This window comes from Columba livia, chromosome 4 (genome assembly GCF_036013475.1).
Source record: "Columba livia isolate bColLiv1 breed racing homer chromosome 4, bColLiv1.pat.W.v2, whole genome shotgun sequence".
NCBI classification, from domain to species: Eukaryota; Metazoa; Chordata; class Aves; order Columbiformes; family Columbidae; genus Columba; species Columba livia.
Window position 1 is genome coordinate 27,077,897 of NC_088605.1, and position 25,822 is coordinate 27,103,718.

Below are 25,822 nucleotides of genomic sequence, written 5' to 3' on the forward strand. Positions count from 1 at the left end.
AAATAGAAACATTGACCACCATGCACAGCCCACATTAAAAGCAGTTGAACTCTAATGCAGCATGAAACATGGTTTGACTCTAAACTCTCATCACTGTCATTTCTGCAAACGCTAACCTGTTTAGTGTCAGGTGGCTGTGATAGAAAGCAAGAACACAAAGGGCTTTTGAAGGAAAATACATTCCATCAGAAAGGTATAACAGCAATATGCCAAGCCACAACTTAAGAGAATTTTCACTGCCAAGTCTGACTATCTCAAAATATTGGCAATTGACTTGGGGGGGAAGGGTGAGGACTGCAGCACTGAAATAAGCTGCTCTGCACAAACAGTAATCTTCATAAAACTCAGTCACATTCCTTATACTTGCCAATCATGTCCAGCATTAGCCAAAAATTATGCTAGTCTTTGGAAAGTGGAAGAGACATTCAAATCCTTCCTCTTTAATAATTTACACCAAGATCTCAAAATATCTACAAAGAAATTGAAAGCAGAGTTGCTTTCAATATTTAAAACGTTATGAATATTCATCCTTCACTTTCACTATGGCTTCTGTCCACCACAAAGGCAAAGACAACTGTTCAAAATGTTTTCAGTGCTGTATCTAGTTAAATACTTCTCTTCTCCCATATGATTTGCAAGTCTGTAAATATTACTCAGGTCCCCTGTTTACTTCATATCTGTACATAAAGCATGCTGTTGAAAAACAAATCCTCATCCATTAGAACCTGATTTTTGGATTAAGTTTCCTGAAAAAATGTACTATGTTATAGACCATTTTCTGCATTGCTATTAATCCTTCAGCATTCCATGAAATCCTCTTTAATGCTGGTGGAATATTCAAAGAAAAAATAATTATAACTAAAGAAAAACTCTTTCCAATGGAACAACAGGAATCTTTGCACAGTTGCTAATGAGAGAACACTAAAAGCATATTTTGCCCACCAAGCATATTCTGTCTGCATATATTTTTGCATCCATGAAGAAGGAAATGTATAAAGAGACAAGCAGAACAGACTGCTTCTTCACCAATAAATTCATCCTTATTTTTATCTTGACATTATTTTGTTGCCTTGCTTTATATTAAACATTGTCTCTGCAAGGGAAGAAATTTTTTAAAAAGTCAAATTCACCCGGTGGATCCAGGAAGTGTTATTTGCAGTGTCCTAATAAATCAGTAAATTAGATACATAAGAAATGTACTGGTCATACAGCTGAGAATGGACCCTGTCCAACATCACTCAACAGCTACTGATTTACGTCTCCAGAGAAAAGCAGGGAGCAATGCCCAAATGGCACAAGCACATACCTACAAGGGTCTTTGAAGAACTACATCCAGCCTTTTGCTGGTATCATCCCAATGTGAATCCCTTGTTTCATGGAGTCGGACAAACTCTCAGCACCTGTGTTGGTTTTGAAGCAGTGGCAAAGAAATGGCATGTTATGAAGTGGCAATAAGAATAAGGTCCCATGTTGCCCAATGTATTTCTCAGTGTGCATTGTACTTCTGTGCTGTTCATAGCCTATTCCCTGGGAACAATGTTAGTGACAGTGTTGTAGTAGAAGTAAAGTTCACTAAGAATGTTGTACTTCAACATCAGTCTCTAAAGTAGGAATACAGGCTCTTTGGGACCTCAGGATCAAGACTAGATTAATTATGTAAGGTGTGCTATGCAAAAAATGCTGGGCCATTAGCAGAAAGGCAATCCCTCACTCAGCTTGTGCCAATCTGTAGATGAAGCGTACATCCTAATGCATGATAGATTTAGAGACTGTAATCACTGTAAATAGCGATTTGACCTGAAGAACATAAGTGAACTTTCTTTGACATTTTATGAGAGCTGGAAGGAGGCTGTGTTCTCTGACAAATATTCCAACACCTGGGAATATATTTGTTGGTACTTTTGACACTCAGTTTACAAGCCTGAAATTCAAGATTCAGCATCTAATATAATTTGAACTACAAGCAACACAGTATCTTGAACTATATGAGGTATGCCATGGAGCTCTTAAGGAGACGCTAGCCAAGGGCAACAAGGAACAAAAGAGTTTACAGCTGTGTTTCTGAATTGAAGGCTGTTACTGATGCAGACACCAGGCAACTAACTGGTGTAGCTTATCCTGCCAGTAGTTGCTTGAAGGCAAAGCACAAGCAGGAACTGTAATCCACTACCTTGAGACCACAACTGCAATTACCCAGCCCTGCATTTACAGGTTCCCGTCTTCCATCAGGGAGGTACTGGCACTGAAGCACAGAGCTTTCCAGACCAAAAGGCTGTGCAAGCAATGCAGGGCCCTTTCCCTAAGGAAAGAGCACACTGCCTGAGTACTGCCTGCCTGTAAATCCCCCCCACATTTTCAGCACCTATTAAGGGAGGAATCCTGCTACTACAGGGCTTCTCACGCAAGAGGCTCCAATGCTGACAGGGCAGACAGTTATCTACGAAGCATCACACTTCTGTTCCATCATAGGGGCATGCCACTGTTTGAGCTGAGGGTTGCAGCTGCTGAAGCTACAATACTCTATAGTCAAGTACCCAGACGCTTTTAAAATTTAAAAATTAAGTAAGTCTATCACCCACATTGTAACCCTTACCTCATCACCAATGGTAGTCAATGTATAAAAGGGAAGGCTTTCCTCACCTGATATAGTATTTTGTGTCACCTCGGTACCTGTGGGAAATTCACTGTGGGAAAGCAAGTAGAAAAATCAGCTAGTTTGATTATGTGAGGATATTCGATAGCAAGGCTCTTCTACCACATCTTCTGAACTGACAGAAGTCATTGCATACATGCAGAGAATATTATCCTCATTCATGGAGGCTGGTAGAATTTGTTATCCCCCAGCCCAGATATCTATTTTGGTATACAAGCAAGTAGGATCTAAGCAGTGATCATGCAAGGAAAAGCCAAGGAAAGCCACCCTTGTGGTGTCACCTGGGCCCACATGTTAGCATTTTCAATCCAAATTAGCAATAAGGACAAAGCACTTAGAGCTATAGCTTGGACTATGTACCTTGGAACACTCGTCTCAGAAGTCTAAAGTGATAGAGCAAGTATTAACAGGCACAGTTTGCAACATGGGAAATTCTAATCAAATACAAATAAATGTTTTTATGCTGTGAGGGTGGTGACAGGGGAGCAGAGACCCAGGGATGCTGTGTGATCTCCATCCTTGGAGATGCTCAACGTTTGATTGGACAAGGATGCCCACAGCTTAATGTAATGTGGCTGTATTCGAGCAGTGGATTTGACAGCATGACCTCCAGAGATCCTTTCCAATGCAAATCATTACAACTCTACTATATATAAATATCTATTTTTGTCATAAATTGCTCACACATAGTCCTGGCATTCCCAAGTATTCCAGCCCAGATACAAGGAAACCCAAATCCCTTCTGATAAGCAAAATTACTCCCATCTTCCATAAAGAAAGTTTATGTATTTATAATGAGAAGCTGCAGCTATACAGGAAGACAAAGGGCCATCTCTGAAATAGTTATAGCCTTTTTACAGAAAGACTTAGAACCTAGAGCACTTATTTTAAAACAAACAAACAAAACAAACAAAATAAAACAAACCCACACCCTACTATCAGTATACACATTTGGGGTTGTTTCTGAGTAAGCTTTGTTACCCAGTCTACTCCTATTGATGAACCAAGCTGTCTAGTGTTTCTTACATTCCACATCAGCTGATGGTTAGTGTATACCTTCCAGCAACGTGTTTTATAACCTTCTGAAAGCATAAAACATTGACATGTGGAATTTGAATACATGAGGACATTCTCATCATACAAGTAGAAAACCGTGTTCAACTCTCACCATGCTAAGGAATATTTCCAAAATATTGTTTGCTTTCTTTGGGAAATTCCATCCTCAACAAAAACACACCTCCATAGTGGCTGTAATGGATTGCCTTAAAACAAGTAAACAAAAACAAATAAAATCCCACACACAAATCCTGAGAGAAAAGCTATGAGAGGAAATCAAACATTTGTTCTGTCAAAGCATTAAAAACAAATATACAAAGTATGCTATATTTAAATTAACTTTAATAAGAAGTACAAAAAGATAATGTTAAGCAATATTTTGCATGTGATTAATCAATATTCTTCAACAGCAAGCAGTGACACATTCAAACATAAATCCAGTAATTTCTTTTACATTTTAGAAAAGTAACAACTTTTTCCAGTTAAAACAAGGTCACAAATTACAGAATATTATTATCCTCTTTAATTATTTATAACTATGAAACCTACTAAATAAGTGAACTGTCACCCAGAAGATTTTATATGATGCTGATGTTCAAGGTTAAGTATACTTATATTTATCATGCAGTTTCTTACTGTGCATATTTGACTGATGTTTAGTTTTCTTTAAAATTATTGGTTCCATTCTTCCTGTTTCCTTATTTCTTTTTAATACACTGGAAGCATCTATTTCCAAACTCTTATACATTTTCATGCCCAAGTGACTCACCAAAGTAGATTCGTCACCCAGCCAGCTGAGAAATTGCTAACAATGTCTGAATCAGACTCCATATTATCTTTACTATTTTTTTTTTTAATCGAATATAACAAGATTTAGTGTAATCACTTCAATTAATATTAAAGTGCCTTCAAATGTTTCCTAATAAAGTGACTATTCAGAGGGCAGAGGGTGAAGAGGTGCTGTTTGGGAACTGATTTTTTAACAGTTTATAGATACGGTGCATATTGTACATATGTATTCTAATAGATGTAAAGTACTACATTGCATTCCGTGCTAATGCAAAGCTACAGTAGCCTATAAACTGATAAATTCAGCCAAAATGAACATCTAATAAAGAATATCAAAAGCAATTGATCAAAGCAATATCTTGTTCATTCTCTATTTCCATCCATCCTCAATAGCATAGATAGTTGGATGAAGTACTGGCAAACAAATATAATACTTCAACCTGTGGAAGCTCACCTCATTGAATATTAGATGAATGAAAGCACTCAGTGCAATCATTAGCAACCTTGAGCACATAAAGATACACTCCAGGTCACTTAATTAAGTGAAATATTCACATTATATAAGGAATTAAAATTTTAAATGAAAAATATAACTTTTAAATCATCCAAAAATAAAAAATATATTCATATATCTTTATGTAGACATCAACACTAGAGAAAGAGTATATATCATCTTGCATATTTTAAAACATCCTCCAAATTCCTTTTTGTGAGTGTTATCACCTACTCCTAACTCACAGCACTTTCACAGTATTCTTAAAAGGCATTAATATCTAGCAGGAAAGAAACAGATATCAAGTCCTTCATTTCAGTATGGTTGGCTCTTCCTTTAGGGGCTCATTTTCATGGATTAAAGAACTAAGCAACTTAGGTGTACTCTCTATCTGTAAAAAATCCTTACTGACTTCAGTGACATAGATGAATATCCTGAGGATGCTAAGCAGTTTTATTTTAAATTCAGTGCAAATTTTGCACTGATCTCAGAGAGGTCAAGCCCTCAAAGTTTAGCTTCTTCCAGTAAGAAACAATCACAGCCTCCAAAATATGAGTTCAAGGATTCACTTAGAAAGACCTGAAGCTGAAAAATTAAATCGTTTAGAGAAAAAACTTATGTGATTAACATCTGCCATTAATTGAAATAAATTATTGAGCCTTCAGCTTCTACTACTAAAGGTCTAAAGTGACAAATCACTCACTGATTCTCAAATGGCTGCAATTAATAATTGGATTCAGAATAGGATTAGTAGTTCTGTTTGTCAGGGAATTTTGGTTATCTACAGAAATGAGGCAGAGGACATCTCCTTGACTAAAAGAAAATAGTAAATAAAAGAAGGTAGCGTTAAAGAGATACTCAAAGTTATATGACAAACTGACAGCATTCTAGCAGAAGGTACACTGGTGGAAGGAATCCTAAAACTGTGTTTTCTGAAGAACCACTCACTTTACTGGAGGCTGAAATATGAGCTGACTTTCACATAAATTCACTTAATTACTTCAATGTTTTGAAGTATTTAAGACAAATACTTTATTTATGACACCAAATCATACCACACTCACACATTAAATTTAGATTTCTTTAGACACTTGTACATTTATCATGCTGTTTGTTTTTTTCTTTTTAAATGAAGCTGTTAAGCTGTCTTGGCTTATTTTCAGAAGTTTTCTTCCTCTGCTTTAAAACCCATTGCATTGCTTTCTAAATTTTAGCATTATGTGTCTACACATAATGGGGTATAGACTGATGTTAGCTTCATATCCATACTGAAATCATCTTTCATGCAAATTTGTTAGGAATGGAAATGTTCAGAAGCATGGACTTCATCTATTTTGTGAAAGGCCAAAGCAACAACTTGTGCAGCCCTACGCTTTCAGAATAGGAATGAGAGGTATGGAGGATGGACGCTGACTATCTACGCTTAAGTGAAAGTTACACCTCTTAAGGAAACACAACATGGAACTAACAAAGTTCTACTTAATTTCTGAAGCTTCTTTCCCCCCTCCACCATAGATGGCCCATGCTACAGGAAGCACACAACATTGCAAGGTTTTCACAGATCAGTCAGCAGAAGCCTCTTAGTTTGAAAGGCACAACTCACGTCCCTCAATTTCAGCAGAATTATGCAAGAAATATTTCAATTCTATTAGCCCTAAAAGTTACTTTCCTACAATTCATATATGGTAACGAAGGCTCAGAACTGAAGCTGAAACCAAAACACACATTACCTCCTTCAAAGGCCTCTTCCTTGTTCCACTGACAGGGTAACAAAGCCATTTTCTTCTTCTCTTTCCTCTGCCATACATCCCTACCTCCTCACAGCTGCTTCTAGTTGCTTTCAGGAAGGCTGTTCACGGTCATTGCATTTTAAAGTCTCACCACTGCATGTGTTATCTATAATTGCTGGGAAGGGAGGGTGATTCAGTAAGGCTTCTTTATGATGTCTCATGAAGCTCTCTCCCATGACTATAGAGGCAGACTAGCTCCATAACTTAGCATAATGTTTGGTGGTATGAGTAGTCTCCCAAGTTAAAGCTCCTCTCTCAGAACATCTACCATAATATTTTTTTAAGATGCTCCACAACGCAGCAGTTACAAGTTGAATTAACCCAGACATGAAGGTGAAGATAATTTCATTGGCTACAAGGTAATTGAGAAGTTTGGAAGCCACTCTTTTTAAAGCAATCTGTTAAGAAGTCTCCAGCAGGCAACCCTGGCTGATAAACCCTGCTGATCTCTATATTCTTCATGCTGATTTATAAATTACTGTTAAATTACTGACCACATGCATCCAGAAGTATGTGCTCCAGTACTACACTGGAAACCTGTTTCATAAACCTTGTTCGGAATTATGGTAATTCCAATCCAAGTTTACCACAGTGTTATATCATTGTATTTATTATATTCATTTCTTAAGTCACAGAAAATATGACACCCTGACCCAATAAAAATTGGAAAAATAAATTAGATTAACATGTTAAGCAAAGCAAAAATTTCACTGGTGGACTCCATGTGCAAGTCTTTGATAGCAAAGCAAGTTGTGTTTGCTCACTCATGCTCTCTCTTCCCACTTTAAGTATTTAAGATCAGCAAGTTTTACTCAAATTAAAAGAAACTTCTAGATATTCAGGACATTTGTGAGACCAGCTTTAAAATTCCAGACACAGATTCTATACTGTTAAAAGGAAAGAAGGCCTAACTCTTGTATTCTGGTGTTTCTTGTGTAATGCTTGCATTCAGTTAAATGTTTACATTCAAATTCACTTAGCCAGTTGTTAGTTTCACAAATTTGCAACTTATGTGTAGACAGTTTACTCACTAGAAATGTTTCAGTAGAGAAACAATAAAGCAGACTCCTTCCTCCCACAGAAAGAGTTGGCTTCAACACAGACCAACCGTACTAAATGTAAAAGTGAAACTTTTCTGGAGTGTATTCATTCAAAAGCCTTGCTGATGTCCACAATAACTGCTTGTGGATATTTAAAATGTATTGGGTTTCAATAAGTGTATTTATCTATTATGCTTATTTTTTTGTATTTGTGTGTCATGACAGTACCTTTAGCATGTGAAAAACACCTGTTTTTTTTTTTGTCTGACTCTAAGCATAACACAAGAGTAGAGAAAATGGTCAATGGATGGAAACATAGTTGTACCAAATAAAAGCAGTAGCAGCAGAGCTGACTAACAAGGGACATCATCGGCCTTCTCGTGCAAACTGAAGATATATTGTTTGCATGCAGCTCTGAATTATACAGATGTTATCTTCCAGTGAAGAAGTCTTGTTGGAGGAGACTTGTACTGTTAAAAACATTTGAGGGGTCCCATTCATGGATAAGGATGCAAAATCCTTCCTTATCAAGCAATCCAACATAGCTCTGAGCACACTCATGTTGGTAGTGGGGAGAGTTCTGACTATACAGTGTCATGCATGGAGCAATACACAACATTGTTTAAACATTTTAAAGGGTTTTGAGGACCTGGGATGTGGCCAAGGGTGAAACACAAACCTGTTTCTCATATCTGAGACCAGTGAGGTTCAGAGACTCCCTAAATCTTGCTGATGCAAAGAGAAAGTAAGAACTCCCACTAGGTCACAGGAAGGAAACCTCAGCTACAGAAAACATAATCGAGCTACTCAAGTCCAAGAGCAGTTTAGCATGGGCCTCCATTAAACTATACAGCCAGAGCCCTTTGCCAAAAACAGAGTTAAAAGTAAAGGGTTTTTTTCTACAGTCCTAATATTTACAATTATTTGTACATATGTACATATTTATATATTTATTCATACCTAGACAATGTGACATTAAAGGGATAATTTATAATTTACAAATGAAACATTTTAAAAATGTATAATTATACCATGAAAAAACCTTTTTTTTATTGCTTGCCTTCCAGCCTTATGCTCATAATCACACTATTGCACACACCTCCATGTTACATGGAAGATCGACATTTATATATAAATATATATGAAAATAAGGATATTTCAATTTTAATGTTCTGAGTAAAGTGCTCATTTTTTAACTACTGTTGATGAGGACGGTTTAATCTGACAGTTTAAGAAGAGGGACTTCAAGGGATACGCACTTTGTCCATGCTTCTCCCTTTCATTTATAACTTATGCAATATCTTTATTTTACTGATGTCAACTCTGTCTTAGCTATTAATTCTATTCATAATATGCATTTGTGACCTTGGCATCTATACTGTCACACAAAGTACAAACAGAATCACATTGAAAGCAAAGAAAAAGCAAGAAAATAAACCAGCAAATAAAAGCAGTGTTTCTCTGTGTTTTTAGCACATTTCCATGTCTTAAGATATTCTTTTATTTGATTTTAGAAATATTTGTACAACTTTGTTAAACTCTGAACATACCTATTTTATGCACTATACTCAAGTACTGTACAAAACTGCAATAAATGACACTATACGACTACATATGTCTGTACTAGAAGACATCATCATAAAGGTGTATCTTTTTTTAAAGGTCAACTAATAACTGCTAATGTATGTGTGAATCAAAATATTTTTGATTGGCCAAGTATACTAAAATCTAAATACAATACGCAATTATTACTTATGTCATGATTTACCAGGCCTTTCGGGGCATAAAGAATCTTTGCAAAGGCTCAGATGAAAAACAATTTTACTGATCAGTATTAAATGTTCATATAAAATTGCAAATGGCAGCTCCAATTTTGTTATATTTGTGTATACGAAATACAGCTGATACCTACAGATGATGCATGACCTTTTATTAAAAAAATAACATCCAAATCTTAGCAAAACCATTTCTAGTATACAAAGTTTTTGTAAAGTTATGTCAGCGAAATGTAAAGTTGCAATTTACAAAAGCAGCAGTAAATTTTATTGTATGGACAATATCCTGAACTTAAATAATGGTTCTTGTTTCCCTTGAAAAGACTGCTTTGTGGGAGAAATACAGGTAAATATTTTAATGGCAGGTTTTAGGGTAACAGTAAGCAAGGAAAAATAATATATTAGTGATATACTTAACCCTGAAAAAATTCTGAGTGCTTTTTTGAACCTGAAAATAATCCAATTAAGAACAAAAACAAAAAGCAAAGAAATCCAACTTTGCCAAACCAGACAACTTGGGTTAGCAACATAAAAAAAAAAAAAAAAAAAGTGAAAAGAATAAGAGTTTCACTCGTGGAAGTTGGTTGATATTGGAAAATTCATTAACACTTGCTTTTCCCTGAAATCAATTAGAAGAGTTTATTAACAACTTCAAACAGGATAGAAGTAAGAAACTTGTGGCTTTTGCCATAGAGTAGTCTTTACTACCTCTTCAGCCTAACTGGTATCCAGAATGTTTGTCAACAGTAGAACCGTATGACCTCCGTATTCTGTTATGTACATGGGAACTGCTATTGTATGAAACAATTGCACCTTTTTAAAAAAATCACTTTTCTAAATGACAGTTTCTTTCATTAAAGTAGAATTAGTTACTTTATAGAAAAATATTTTAACTTTAAATTAAAAAAATACTGTTCCTAAATAATTATGTAGGATCATCTCTTCATTTCATTGTATGGAGAGAATATAATTCTGTATATTTGAATCCTAGTTTAACAGAACTCCCCTGGGTATAACTTTTGAACAGCTGGCTATATTTGCCATGGGTGCCATCTGTTTACAGACCCATGAATTTACACTGTGTCCCTCCTTTGGAGATACACAGATATCTATATACACTCTGTACATAATGGTTCACAGATTAGCAGTTATTAGTCGTACTGTACATAGCAAACAACCTATCTGATTAGAATGATGCTTTAAGTCCTCAGTGCAATTCAACTTTTAGGTTGATGGCGCAAAGCCCAGTAAGACAGGCTCCCTGTTTAAATATGTAGCCCAATAGACTAAATTAAAAGTACCAAATAAGACTGGAAACACTATTCTAGACATTCTGTCAATTTTGCTGACACTGTTGAATGTCTTCTTTGCTTCCTGTGGCTTCGCTTCTGGTTTTGCCTTGTTGGGTTCTGCAGTTGTAGCGCTCTTGGAGATGGTTGGTAGCACTGAGTCCTTGGTAATATTTGGAGCATAGTTGGCAACAGCCACTGCATAGGCATTGTTTTTCTTAATGACAGACGCTTTTTCTTTTTTCTATTGGAAGACAGCATGAAGTTAAATATGTAAGGTGTACTTCCAGAATAGTCTTAATAAAACATCATTTCAAATGTAAAAGAAACATATGAGTATATGTGAGCATGTTAAAATAAATACCAGGAATACCATACTAATAAATTCAAATATAAAGAAAGATATTCCAGTCTATCCAAAAAGAAGGTACAGATAACATAAGAATGCTCTAAAAACATGGACTTTTGAACCATCAAATGCCCTGCTGAAGCTATATGAGGAAGAGTTTTTTACTGCAATTGTAAGGATAACTGGAAAAGAGTTGGTCTTTCTCTAGCTGCTTTGTTATCTGGCTCCCTACAACAGAACTGCAAGATTTTTAAAATGTTCTCTGTTAATAGAACTAGGAGTGAATGGGTGGACTAGGAAAAAAGATTACCCGGCATTGTGATAAAATGAAAACCAGGCCATCTTTCCCACATCAATCTAGCATCACTATTATTTGAACATCTCATAACATACCACCAATAAATAAAGGAATTTCAGTAATGGTCTGCATTTCTAAGTGATTCTAGAGAAATGTGTGTGTGTGTTTACTTGTGTATATACACAGACACACACACAGAGAAGTCAGAAAGAGATTGCAATTAACAGAAAGGAGGACTCCAGCATGGTAGCTGCAGAAGTGAGCTGAGAACTAGCCCAAGAACTAGCTCTGCTTTTCAGAAATTATTGTTTAAAAAATGCATAACAGTGAAAAAAATGGGGTTTAGAACCTAAAAAATAAAAGAAGATAAGAATGGTGGGATGGCATGACAAGAATTTAATGAAGTTCAGCAAAGGGAAATTTAAGTCCTGCACCTGGGGAGGAATAACCCCATGCACCAATACAGGTTATGGCTAATGGGCTGGAAAGCAGCTTTGCAGAAAAAGCCCTGGTGGTCCTGGTGGACACCAAGTTGAACACAAGCCAGCAATATGCCTTCACAGCAATGAAGGCAAATAGCCTTTTGGGCTGCATTACAAAGAGCACTGCCAGCAGACTGAGGGAGGTGATCGTTCCCCTCCCTCAGCCCATGTGACTCAGCCCTGGCGAGACACATCCAGAATGCTGGATCCAATCCTGGGCTCCCCAGTTCAAGAGAGACATGGACATAATGGAGCAAGTCCAGCAAAGGACCACAAAGATGATTAAAGGCCTGAAGCATCCGAAATATGAAAGGCTGAGAGAGCTGGGACTGTTCAGCCCAGAGAAGGCTCATGGGGGAATCTGATCAATGTATATAAATATCTGGTGGGAGGGAGGAAAAAAGACCAGACCAGACTCTTCTCAGTGATATCCAGTGGAAGGACAAGAGGAAATGGGCACAATATGAAATATATTCCACTTAAACATACAAAAAAATGTATTTTACTGTGAGCATGACTGAGCACTGAAACAGGTTGCCCAGAGAGGCTGTGGAGTCTCCATCCTTGGAGATATTAAAAAACTGTCTGGACCTGACCCTGAGCACTGTCCTTAGCTGGCCCTGTTTGGAGTAGAGGGGTTAAATTCAGTGATCTCCAGAGGTTCCTTCCAACATCAGCAGTTCTGTGTTTTTACAGGTTTGTGGAATCTTTCAAATGGCTGAAATTTAGCCAATGGCAGTCCAACGGGGAGGCTATGTCTATAGATATATACAGGGATGTATAGCTAATGAGTATAGGCTTGGGTTCTTAGACCTATATATACATACACAGACTAGCTCTGCAATAAGACTAATGCTACAAACTGATTCACTGCTTTGCAGCAATCCTAAACTAAGGAACTTCTAATAACCTACAGGAAAGAATGGAAGGATTTCAGTTTCTCAGGAAGCAAGTCTCTCCATAGACTCATATAAGAAATCATTATCTGTTGTATTGGTTTGGTTTGATTTTCAATCTAATGGAAGTGGCACAAGTGAGAGAATTCTTCTGACATCTCTCATACCAGTGCATTCAATTTTTTTACTTCCACTGGGAGTCATCTGCCCAATTTCCAATTTTGGTTTTAAATTAGCTCCAATTCAATATTTATCAGAGCCATCTACAAATCTTGATAAGATCTTCATGGTAAGATATTGTGTCCCAAATACCTTGTCTCAGGAAATGGTGTCACATAAAAAGAAAATCAGGGATTGGTGGGAATTCAGCATTGTTCCTTATTGACTAGAGTATGAAAAAGGACTGAAGAAACATGTAGCTTGTTCCTGCACCTGCTTTTCTCTGAGACAAATTCCATGTTGACAGCATTTAGATAGGAATTTCCATTTAACGTGAACACAGATAAATGTCTCTGAGAAAACATTTTTCTCTTTATTTGATGAAGAATAATCCTGTCTTTAGCTCCACAGAAGCATTCAACAAAAATAAGAGCAAATTACCAAATCAAATTATTAAATACTCTAACAGATCTATAATTCCTTCCTTTCAGACACAGTATGTTTTTAAAAGCTATCTGTAATGCCATTAGTAAGAACTGCCTAATAAGGATGAACCATATTTTTATATGAGAAATTTAGCTTTTTGTTAAGTCAGTTTGAAGCAAACAGAGAACTGGACTTTTGAATGGTATATAAAACTTTAAATGGAATGGTTAAATTTTTCATTCCTAGGGGAGGAATACTGCCTAGCTGTTAGACAGCTGCCACTCCTAAGATCATGAAACAACACTGTTATGTTAATTTAAAGGAACAGCCAAAGGATCATTGGAGAGTTTTCCATACATTATTACAATGCCAGGGCAAAGTGCCAGTCTGAAAAGCTTCACTCGTGACATGCTGATAAACTTGTAGCGATTTGATAACTACTTCTAGCATGAGGGAAGAGATCCTGAAGCTATGGAGAGTCCAGGCCCTTCCAGAACCCACAGGGGATTATAAACAATGTACTGATTTCGTCTAATTCTCCTCTATCATTCACTGAACATTTCACTTCTTCATGCATTGTGCTTTATATGTGCTAAGAAACCATCAGTTAATTAAACTTTGCTTCACATCTACTGTTATCATCTAGAAAGCAAATCATATTCTATCCTGTTTTAAGGAAAAGCACAGAAATGAGATTATTCTTTGTTAGAAGAAATTCTTTCCCATTGGTAGAATCAGGGACTGGGGAGAGGTTGAAATTCTATAATATACTAAGTCAGTCAAAACAATACGTCAGCTTTAACATTTGTTCTGGGTTATTAAAATTATAAACAGTAAAGCCTGACACAAACTTAGGCCTCTCACCAGTTCATTTTTTTCACAAAATAAGAAGTTCTATCAGGTCAAAATATCTTCATGCCATCACACCTATGCTACTATTAATACCAGAAAATTAAGGCATGACTGTGCTTGTCCACACTCAGAGCATCATACATTATAGGTGAAGAAGTACTTGGAATTTTGTAAAACTGCTATTTAAATTCATTTAAAAATAATGCCTACATATCATAAAGGATAGGTTTCAAAATACTGAAAATATTCAGAATTTATAGGTTTTGTTATTAATAGTTTTTACATATGTCAGCATTCAGTTGTTTTTCTGATATTTAGTTACTAGGTGCTACGGAACAGATTAACACCAGGAGAATTAATATACATATATCCTTCTGTAATCCTTTTCTTATTTCCAATTCAAATGGATTAAATAATAAAAAAGTAATCAAACAATATATTTTGGATTATTTTTTCTGAGTAACCAGATAAACAGTTGTATCTGAGGAGTCAAGAAACAAATCACACAGTTCCAACATAAAAAACCAATGTGCTTGATAACTAAATCTGGATTATTGAAACCAAGTGAGACTAGCTACATCAGGGCAGATATATTTTTGTTCAGGAAAGAAAATACATCTACATTCTTTTAATTTAAAGTATCACATATATATTTTTATGTAGCAAATTTTATATAAAATTATTTTATCAACAATATATTACAGCTCTTTTAGTGCAATTGACTGGAAAGAGGGCTCTTCCCTTAGGACTTACCTTATCATTCACTACACTTTTTCCATCCCAGGCCCATCCTCGTTTTGTAAAATAGTTTACAGTTGCGAATTCAATTAATGCAGAGAATACAAATGCATAACAAACAGCAATAAACCAATCCATAGCTGTTGCATATGCTACTTTGGGGAGTGAATTTCGAGCACTGATGCTCAGTGTTGTCATTGTCAACACAGTTGTTACTCCTGCAAGGGGACAAAAAAACAGATCATCAGTTTTACTTGGATTTTAAATGTTAATAAAAATACAAACAGAAAAAGTATTATGGCTTGTTTGGGAAACACAATGGAAAATTTGCTTATCTAAGTTGCTGACAAACTGCCAGAATCATATTAAAGGCTGCAACTAGAGTTTTCTTTGAAATATTTTAGTTCAATTTTGTTGTCTGAACTTCCTTTTTAAAATCAACTTAAGATTTTACTTATATGAGATAGATAATATTTTATTTTATTGGTTAGCAACCAGGACAGGTAAGGCACGAAATTGACAATTCCTTAATGGAATCACAATATTTTGCAGCATTTCAGTAATAGTGATTAACACGTTAATGGTGGGTGGCTTGATTCACTGCAATGGCTGCAGGTCTGGCACCCATCTTTACTGACAATATCACAGAAATTTACCTTTATTATTAGAATAAATGACTTTCTTTTTCACCAGTAGCTGTGTCACTAACCATCCAGTGACGGCTGAAGACACAAACAGGGTACGTTTTCATTCAGGTGTTTATTTTTTCTAGAACAGTACATTGATTTCAAATGCCAGATTATAACCATATATTATGTGTCAGAAAACAAGACTTGATGATCTGAGAAGATTGTTTTTTCACTGTGACAGTTATTAAAAGCACTTTACAATACTTTGTACATAATGAAGTCCCAGCAGGAAGCCAGGAATTATATTCCAAAAAATCAGAAAAAATGATACACGGGAGGAAGAGAAGAACATTTTTCTGAATCAGCTTTAGCAAGCAGAAACCCACAGCCACAAATGCAGCCTCCATTCCTTAAGTAAATCAGTTCTCCCACCTCAGCCTGAATCACACTTAGGCAAACTAAACTACTCCCTTTGTGGCACACCATTAGATATGTCTCTAGAATGAAAAGCAACACAAAGTGATATACTTAGCACAGAACAGCAAACCTACACTCCATTATGACAGGCAAAGGAGATGCCATGGTAGAAATATTAGTACCAGCACATCACAGCTTCAACAGCTACACACTCATGAAATTATTGTAAGAGGATTTCCACCAGAAAGTCAAGTCACTCTCCCAATGCCAGATCCTCCAGCTGTCAGCAATCTGTCACCTGGGTTCTGCAAGATCAGCCTAGCCCAGATTTTCATTTTGCTACAAGAAAAGCATTCTTAACCACTGTGTGAGAGAGAAGAGAGGCAGCAATTACACCTGCTCAGACCTCTTCAGGCTTGGCAATTTCCACCTCTCCTGTAAAGAATCTCCATTGCTGAGGGTGCTACAAAGGGTGACAGAGCAAACCTAAGTGGACTCGGCCTCAGTGCTATTCTCTTTTGATGAGCTTCCAAAGGCCCAGGCAGCAGGGAAGACACGCCCAGAAACATCCTGCTGGGTCACACAGTACCCAGACACCATAACAAACATAATTCTCTAATTGCTATTTTTCAGCCTCCATAAATTAAAGAAGTGGATTTGGTCTGGAATCAGCCATGACACTGTTGGGATCTACTAGCATATAGAATGAAAAGGAAGCAGCTATCATACTGTATTGTATGAAAATGTGTAGACAATTTATTTTGTAAATAACTTATTCTCTCCTAACACTTACACAACATATGGCTTAATTATTTTCAGCACCTCAGGGAAAAGGCAGTCTATCTTACACTTAAAATTATCACATGCAAATTTTAACACTGGTCCTGAGCTGCAGATAAATCATTTTAATTATAAAGAAGTATCAGTAAAGTGATTGTTTCTCAGAGATAAGGTGACCTTATCCACATGTAAGTATATACAGTTGCTAAGGTACTCTTCTATTTAAGTCCTACCTTTTAGAATAAACTAATCTTCCAGAAGCCCCATTGGCTTCTTCAGAAATCTAATTTAGGATCAACTGCTGACCTTTTCTAGTCTCAATTAAAACATAATGAATTTACATCTTGTATCTTGCTACCCATTGACAATTTCTCTAAAAAGTTCAGCAAGCCACACCAATTTGTGACCCAAATGCTAATCAAACAGCACATTGTCAGACAGTTGCCAATGCACTTTCATTTATTCCTTCACTCCATAAATTCAGTGATGTCCAAGCTACCATAGTAATTTAACCTGAACTGAGTGGTAAAAATTGGACAGAAAATTTAATCCATGATACCTGTCAGTTTAGGAATTTCTAGTATTCTTACACTTGCTATTCTTCTTCAGTCAAAAGACACATGATTTTGTAACATTATATTTAATTTGAAAAAGCTGTATTATCAAGTCTTCTTTAAGGAGAATGACTGAATAAAAATGACTGCCTCCTTGTCATTGCTAAATCTGAGACGACTTAAAAATTATTAATGTGCAGGATTATGGTCAACTTGTAGACCAAAATACATTAATTTCTCAAAGTCCCACAAAATCCATCTACTGAACAGATAAAAAACATTCCTCGTTGCATTATCTGATTTGGAACACTAGTGAACTGAAATTGGTAGAAAAAACAGTGAGTAGATTGTCCCGCTACAATGAGGTAGTCAAAATATTAAAGAGAAACAATCTTCTCCCCTAAATCATATACTAAATAATTTAACAGGCTATAAGACTGGATGATATCTCACTAGGATGTAGAAAGACCACTGTTCATATTCAGGTCAATAGCTATCATCTATAGTCCAGCACCCAGCAGATGTGGCACTGGATGGATGTCAGAAAGTCAAGAATAGGTATCATCTTGCAAGAGACCATGAGAAGTCATCAGTTTGTCTTTAAAAATGAGTGAAAAATGAACCATTGACAGTTCCTTTTGATTGTATTTCCCTTCTCCAGAAAGGACGAAGCATTTTATACTTGACAGTAAATATACCCCAACATCATTACAACTTTTGTTCTCAACAATGCATGCCTATAAATGCTACATATCTTCTATCACTACAGGTGTATCCATTCAGACCAATACTGGAGCTGTTTGATTGCCCAGGACTTTTTTGATGGTGCTGTTTTAGAAATGGCATCTGCTCACTGGAGAGATGATATCCATCTTCAGGGATGTAAATTTAACACTTTTCACTGCACTTATACATGTGGAAAATACCAGCTCTGTCATATTTTGGATTCTAGGACAGATGGATACTGTTAAAGATGTGTTTAAAGTTAGACAGCCACCTTTGGGCAAACAATTTCTGCTACTCAATGGTATACAGCACCGCCACACAACAGCAGAAAAGGTAAACTGGAAAACTAGAAATTCCTGACTAAACACATACAGTGGAAATTGGAAAAGCTAGCATATAAATATTAAAATTAAAATCTGTCACAATGACTAGCTTATGCCCGCATTTGTGTGCAAATGTCAGGCTACTCCTTGACAGGGATAAGTTCTTTTGCACCCTAACTTCACCTCTTCTGTATCAACTGCTTTTTCTAATTTGAGCAAGTTTTAGTCAACTAAATAATGACCTGGCCTTCTCGTGTTAGAATGTGGACATCTCCTTTGAAAATCAAAGTAAAAGGCCCAAATAATGAGTTACCAAAGGACATTCAGTTACAAAAGAGGTACTTCAGCTTTGCAAATAATTTGTACAAAATGCTTAAAATGTGCTCCATTTCTTACAATGTTATGCCACTCCTCCCACAATTTTATCTTTTCACCACAGCACTTTGCAAAGATACACATAACGGTTGAAGAACATATCACAAAAGGATTGATACATTACTTTTTTTTCTTTTAATTAGGAAGCTAATTCCACTGCTCTATTATTTCACTCTTTCTTTTTTCTTAACAGTAACTGCAAGTGTTGTTAGGTAATTAGATCACTCAACCTGGTCCAAAACCTGAATAGATTTAGAAATACAAATAAAATAGAAGAAAGAAAATACTTTTGTCCCTTTAACAGAGATACAGATTAATACTTCATTTTATCACTCCAAGAGTAAACTCTTGGAGGTCCAAACAAAAGCTTAAGAATTCTGGAGATAGTACAATTTTAAACTATTCTACTATAACATTTGGCTACACAACATACTGTTTCTTTTTTACTTACACAATGTATATGTATCATTTGAGAATACAATGCCAAAGGAGTGTACATTGACTCTGCTCAGACACTGGGAGGTAAGTCCGAACAACCATTGGGAGAAAGATTGTAGAAAACAACTCAAGTGCTCTGTCTACCCTTCTTACTAAAAGAACAACACAAAAGACCTTAAACAGCATGAGAGACCAAGGACCTAAGTATAATCTATTTCCAGAAAAATTGCCTTCAATCTTTTAAACTACATGTACATATTATGAAGTTGATGCTCATGTTGGTTCACTGTCCCAGTACCAAGCAATGAAAGAGAGTTCCCCATCGATCAACAGCTGAACTAATTTCCAAAACTGGACATCAAATGCTATTTACCCCAACTCCAATAAACATCCCGTGTCATTATGCCACTATTGGAACATGAGGTAGTTAAGATTTTTTTCAACAAAATGGGAAAAGGTATTTTGTTTATGCAGAATTGTTCAAAAGGAAGGCTCTATGTTATTCAATTCCCATGTAAAAGTAACCAGAGAACAAATCTGAACTTTTCGTAAGTTCCCCTTTCTGTAGTTGCACAATTTAAAAGACTGTCCATTTCAGGTCTAAATGGCTTTTTGCTTCAAAATGTACATTAATTAATACAAGTTCAGAAAAGATAAAACATGAACAAGAAAAACACAGGGATAGGAATACAGCATAAAAACAAAATTATTACAAAGAACAGAGACCTGACAAAAGAACATAGCTATGTGAATTTAAAATTCAGCATCTTGGACAATGTACTAAAATATAATACAACTATTATTTTTTGTCCTTCCCTGCTTTGGGTATCAAAGAATATATATGCAACTACATTCATGTTAACATTCTCATTCCTACTAAATGTAAGTTAAAACACATAGGTAACTGTAGCACTAAGAAAACTAATTTCTGATTCATCCATCAGCTGTATCTAATGCTGCTATTCAAATATATGTGATGCTTCTTAATGTTATGACCCATTAAAAATGAAGTGAGAATTCAATAAGCTGCACAAGATTTGCTTTGCTAATATTGTTGACACTAAATGCCTAACAATAAACACATTACTAAATAAAATAGATTGTAATCTTGCACAAAATGAAAGCATTATGAACAAGGCTTATTCCCTTTCATTAAAAATGCAATCAAATGCTTTTCATATTTATCTGTTAGAGAAAACACATTCAAGATTTATTTAATTAACGATGATAAAACTTTCTTCTTCCAATAATTTAAAGCAAAGTTGAAACGATATAACATTAGGCTATAATTCATTTGGGATAGCTTAGGTCAACAGTATTAAATAGATGCCATAAAGGAAAGGGCTCAACTATAAAAGGAGTCTCATTATACCAAGCCCTTAAAGTTAACCTAAAACTTGAAACAACATTGCGAGAGAATAGAAAGGGGAAAGAAAAATAACTACTTTCAAACATGAAATAATAAATTTGAAGTGGTGCTTTGAATAACTGGGAGTTATGTTTCTTTGAAAGGAACATGTATTTTACCTCTGTACTCCAGTAGTTAGTCCCTTCCAGGTCTTGGTATTTCCCAAGAAGGTACTTGAAATACATTTCTCATTGATTCTAAAAAGCACTTTATCAAAAGTAATAGATTTTACTTAATCAAATTTTAATATTTATATGTTTATTAGGCAATGAAAAGATGGATATCTAGCAAGTGACTACTTTATATAAAAACCAAAAATTCAGTATGATCAATAAAAAATAAAGTAAAATCTCCTACATTTTTTATATTCCACGCTGGAAATAGCTTTATTTTATTTTATTTTATTTTATTTTTATTTTATTTTTTTTTATTAGTGAGGTCTCCATGTGTTAGCGGATGACCGATGGATTCTATCTGAAATTACTACCCAAATGAGACCTCGAGTGTACCTGCCCAGCTCTATCTGTCAAGACTAATTCAGGAGGAGACAGAAAACACAAAGAAGTAATAAATGAACTTTGTTATGAAACTGTGGCTAACTTCACATTTTTGTAACATATCTAGGCAGGAGACAGAGGGTATCGCAAATCCCAGTGACAACTGCTGCCAGTAGGTATGGAGAAAGACTGGGAGATTTGCCTGGGGCTGCATGATTAGAGAGGCTATTGGCAGTTGATGCTGACAATTTCATCTAGAGTGTAAAAGAATGTTAAGGAATAGATCCTCAGGGGACATACAACCCAAAGCAGAAGGCTAAGCCTGAGGTACAAAAGCTGCATGCAGGGGCTAGGGCTGCTCCACCAGGCAAAGCCTGGACACATCTAGACCCCCTGGGTTCACAGTGCCAGTCTGAGCTGGCCTGGAGGAGATAGAGCCCTGACTGTACATGAGGTGCATGTCTGTGTGGCAGAAACAAAATACTAGCATAGAAATTGCTATCTCCTCAATATATCCATTGTGCTTAGCAAATAGATTTTAGATTTTATGTCGCCGTGTTGTTCTGTTCTTGTGCCGACTCTACCCAGATCCCTCAAGACATCCCAAAGCAGGACACCATTCATTATCCATATTATGCTAAAGCCCCAGCAGAGTGAAGAATCTATGCAGATATTAATTTAAAAAAAAAAAAAAAAAAGAAAAATAAAAGAAAAAAAAAGAAAAAAAAAAAGAAAGACACTTACAGGAAGGGACAAAACACTCAAGTAAAATTATCTTAGTGCCTTGTTACTGATGACACAGTAACGGAAAGTGTCTTTTAGGAAAAGAAAATGAGAGACTTTTTTTGGACAAATGAGTTACTGTGTCCTAACTGTATAGGAGAAGGGAACAGAAAAAGACAAAGACAGAGATACAGAAGGATTTGACAGTGTACTTGCACAGCTGGCAAACTGGAAGGTGCATTTTGATGAGCAGAAATGGACAAATTCACAGCAGATTTTGAAGGAAAAAAAATCTGCCTGGTAAGTGCCTGGGAAAACATGGTAGAATTCTGGTCTCACAAAAACCACTGACCCGTTTCACCTGACTTGAGTAAGGGTCATATTCAAACCTGCAATTTTCACAATTCTTCATGTGGCTTTTTCTCTACCAGGAGAGACAGTTAGTGCTTTGTTGTGTATCATACTTAACATGCATTTGAGTCTGCCCTGTTTTTTGAAGAAAGCATGGTGTTTGCTGATGACTAATTGTACAGTTTTATGCAGCATTTCTGTTGGCTGATGCCATACAGACATTACTTTCTTTTTGCTGTACTAGTCTCTTTTTCTTTAAAAGCAAACAAATTAAGAACACTTTACATTATGCAAATAAGAAAAACATTGTTGCCTTGCTTTAATAAACAAGAGAGCAAAATCTTAATGTAAGAAAAACACCATTACTTTGCACCACTGAAGCTGTTCGCGGCCTTATAGTATACTCCAATTAGAATGAGTGAGAAAGATTTGCCTGAATGCTCAGAGTAGGGCTTCTTTTAAAGAACTGCAGCTTGCAAAGTTTAACACATTCAAGTAATTCAACAAATTCAAATTTAATTGTCTTCATTTACAAATATATTTAGAAATGTGCTTATCTACCAAGTACCAAAATATTTGAATAATATCAAGGTAAAACATTTCCAAAAATAATCTAAATTTACTTTTTAAATAGAAACATTATAATCTTTTTTCCATTCTGTGAAAACTTCTTCCTCTTAATAAAGTCAAGGATATATGGACAGTTGTCTCATATGTGCTAATTTCCAAACGCTTTGTTATACTCAGGAGCTCTGTAAGCTGCAGTTGAAAGCTGTTTGGACTAGAAATAGTACCACGTTCTACAAACACACTAACTTGAATGACAAAAGGCCTTTGCCAAGCAGACTTCAGAAATGCTTTTTAACAGCTTCAGCTGTTGCAAACAAAGCTAATGCTACTCAGTATACTCACCAAAGACTGTCCTGGCAGGTACAGACTCTCTGTTCAGCCAGAATGACACTTGAGAGAGAATGACAGTCATGATACAGGGGAGATAAGTCTGAATGACAAAATAACCAATTTTTCTCTTCAAGTGAAAATGAGCTGTCATTACTGTATATTCACCTAAGGTGGCACAAAACAAAACAAGACCAAAAAAAAAACCAAAAAGGTTATGATCTTTGGCAAAAGAAACTTTGGTACATTTATGAGAACCAAATATGCTAGGGTTAAATTGCACAGAGCATATTTTGTAGTAGAAAGTATACTAGAGAATATAAGAAAGTTTTTGAGCACAACTGCATCTTATTCCCACTGAGGTCCAAGAAAGATCAGTGTTCAGGAACTTAAAAGAACTGTTTTATGCCCTGACAAGATCTTCAGCCCCGCAAGCTTCTGCACATAAGCAATTATCTGCATTTGCCCAAAAGCGCCATAAGAACTTAGTCTATAGGCAGAATCGGGAGGGTCTATCACATGCAGGAACACAGTCCGGAGCCAGATAGAATAATCCAGCATTTATGGATAGGCAAAGAATATGATGGAAGAAAAAAATGGTTGAAAACATTATACTTCACCTTTTAGTAGACCGAAAGCGTCATTTATCATACAAATTAAACAATAATCCAAGTTTTGTTTACAAACATTAGGATTCAAGACTAAGCCCCAGCTAGCATTGAAAAAAAAACAGTCTCTGAAGAGGTGTTCACTTCTGCTGTCACTGGCTACTTTTAAACTTGAAAGAATCAGTAAGCTGCCACTGTGTGTTACTTGTACATTAACAAATTCTGCCTAATATCTCACATTTTGAAACACTTTTTTTCAGTAGCCTTCTAACACCACCAGCGACGCCTATGTTATTCATAGCTGAGTGAGTGCCTTTTTCTTCAAAATATCTTCTACTAACCTGTACTTGATTTAACTGTCTCTTTTCCAATTGTTTGGCCTAAAAGATCATACTGATTCAATCTTGAACCATCCGGTGCCACTTGCACTGAATCTGAAGCATTGTAAGTCCAAATGTACGTCACTTCTGAAGTTGTGTATGCATCTGTGGGAAATAAAATAAAATATTTTGTCATCAATTTAAATTAAACAGCTTCCATCAAAACTCACAGAATTAGAAGAGCAACTTATTTATTTTTCAAAAACAGCCCAGCCCAAAAACCTAAAGTGATCTGGTAAAAAGTATGTTTGGCCATTTAAAATAGCTTTACTGCAGGGTAAATGCCTGTTGCAGCATGGGAACATGGCACTCATTTTTTGATTTTATTAACTCCAATTTATTGCTATTAAATTACAAACAACACCTCTTCTACATTGTTAAAACTTGTCATAGATTAGATATTATATGTATCCTAAAACTCATGGTAAGCGAAGGGAAAAGAACAACAATTTGCAAGATTTAGGGCACATAACATTTCTGAAAATTCATTCCTATATTGTTCTGACTTTCCATTGTCCCCACTCTCCACTTTGGGAGTGTATCACAGGCATTTTATTATTAGCTGATATTCATACCTAACTATGGGAAACCAGGCTCTGTGACAATGCCTTTAACAAACTTGTAGGGGCTCTGTGTCCTGCCTTGCGTACCATCTTAAATTTCACTCCTTATCATGGCGTACTTTTGTGGGACACACTGACACTAAGTAGGCTGCTCTCTCAGTGCATTCCTGATCAAACATACAATTAGCCTAGGGTCTGTCAAAATAACCTAAATAAAAACAAGTCAACACAGTATTTTAGATAGTATTAATGCCTCTCCAGTAAGAAAAATATTGAGTATGTCCTGCGAGTTTTTCCAGTCTAATACCCTACCAAATACCCTACTAATACCTTTCCAAAAAGGAAAAGGGTAAAGCACTGATGGAAGAAATTTTGTGTTCATTTTGATTGACTGAGACAAGCACTTTTTAATTTTTATACCATAACTGTACTGAGGTGAAATAGAAAAGCAACATTTCTGTTGGTCTGCAACCAGTTTCACTTCAGAAATCTCTGGAGGCCCAGAAAGAAGCTTCTTCTTGCAACTATCCATAAATTACATGACTTAACAAGATCTAGCAGGTGGGCAGCATGTAGGGATTTTTAACACTTCCCTTCTATCTTTCCAGCTTGCCACAAGAAGACCTGTGCTTTAATGAAAACCAGCACAACTGTCAATTGCTGATTTGTTCCCATCTTCCCCACTGTTGGCTAGACTAGAAAGGCAAACTATTAAGCTACAGCTTCTCCTATACATTGTGTGGCTTTTCTCTTGTGTATAACAAAAAAATGCCTGAGACATTCAGGCCAATGACTGTCCTAGCAATGTAAGATTAGCAGCACATGAAGACCTGTGACATATACATACCACTGGCAGACTTGCCTCAGCTAAACCAAAATCCTCAGGATTTCTGCGTATTTTCACCACTATTCATCATTCAAATTCTATCACAGAATAAAATCTGAAAAATGCACAGTAGTCTAAAAATTAGTTCTAGGTAAAGAAATAAAATGAATGTGAAACTGCTCAAAATGAACAGAAATAAGAAACCCCTGGATGTGCCACCAGGGTGGCGCACAAGTGACTAC

General features: G+C 36.0%; 1 protein-coding gene across 2 annotated transcripts in view; it reads right to left on the reverse strand.

The window, feature by feature from the left end:
• Window positions 1–4,034: 4,034 nt before the first annotated feature.
• GABRA2 (gamma-aminobutyric acid type A receptor subunit alpha2) overlaps window positions 4,035–25,822 on the reverse strand; it is a 63,382-nt gene continuing 41,594 nt past the window's right edge. For both annotated transcript variants that reach the window (XM_065060814.1, XM_065060813.1), the window contains exons 7-10: window positions 24,153–24,296; window positions 23,219–23,371; window positions 15,101–15,303; window positions 4,035–11,129 (exon numbers count right to left, since the gene is read on the reverse strand). In XM_065060814.1, coding sequence (XP_064916886.1) covers window positions 10,821–11,129; window positions 15,101–15,303; window positions 23,219–23,371; window positions 24,153–24,296 — 809 coding nt within the window. In that variant the 3' untranslated portion in view covers window positions 4,035–10,820. The remainder of the gene's footprint in view (window positions 11,130–15,100; window positions 15,304–23,218; window positions 23,372–24,152; window positions 24,297–25,822) is intronic.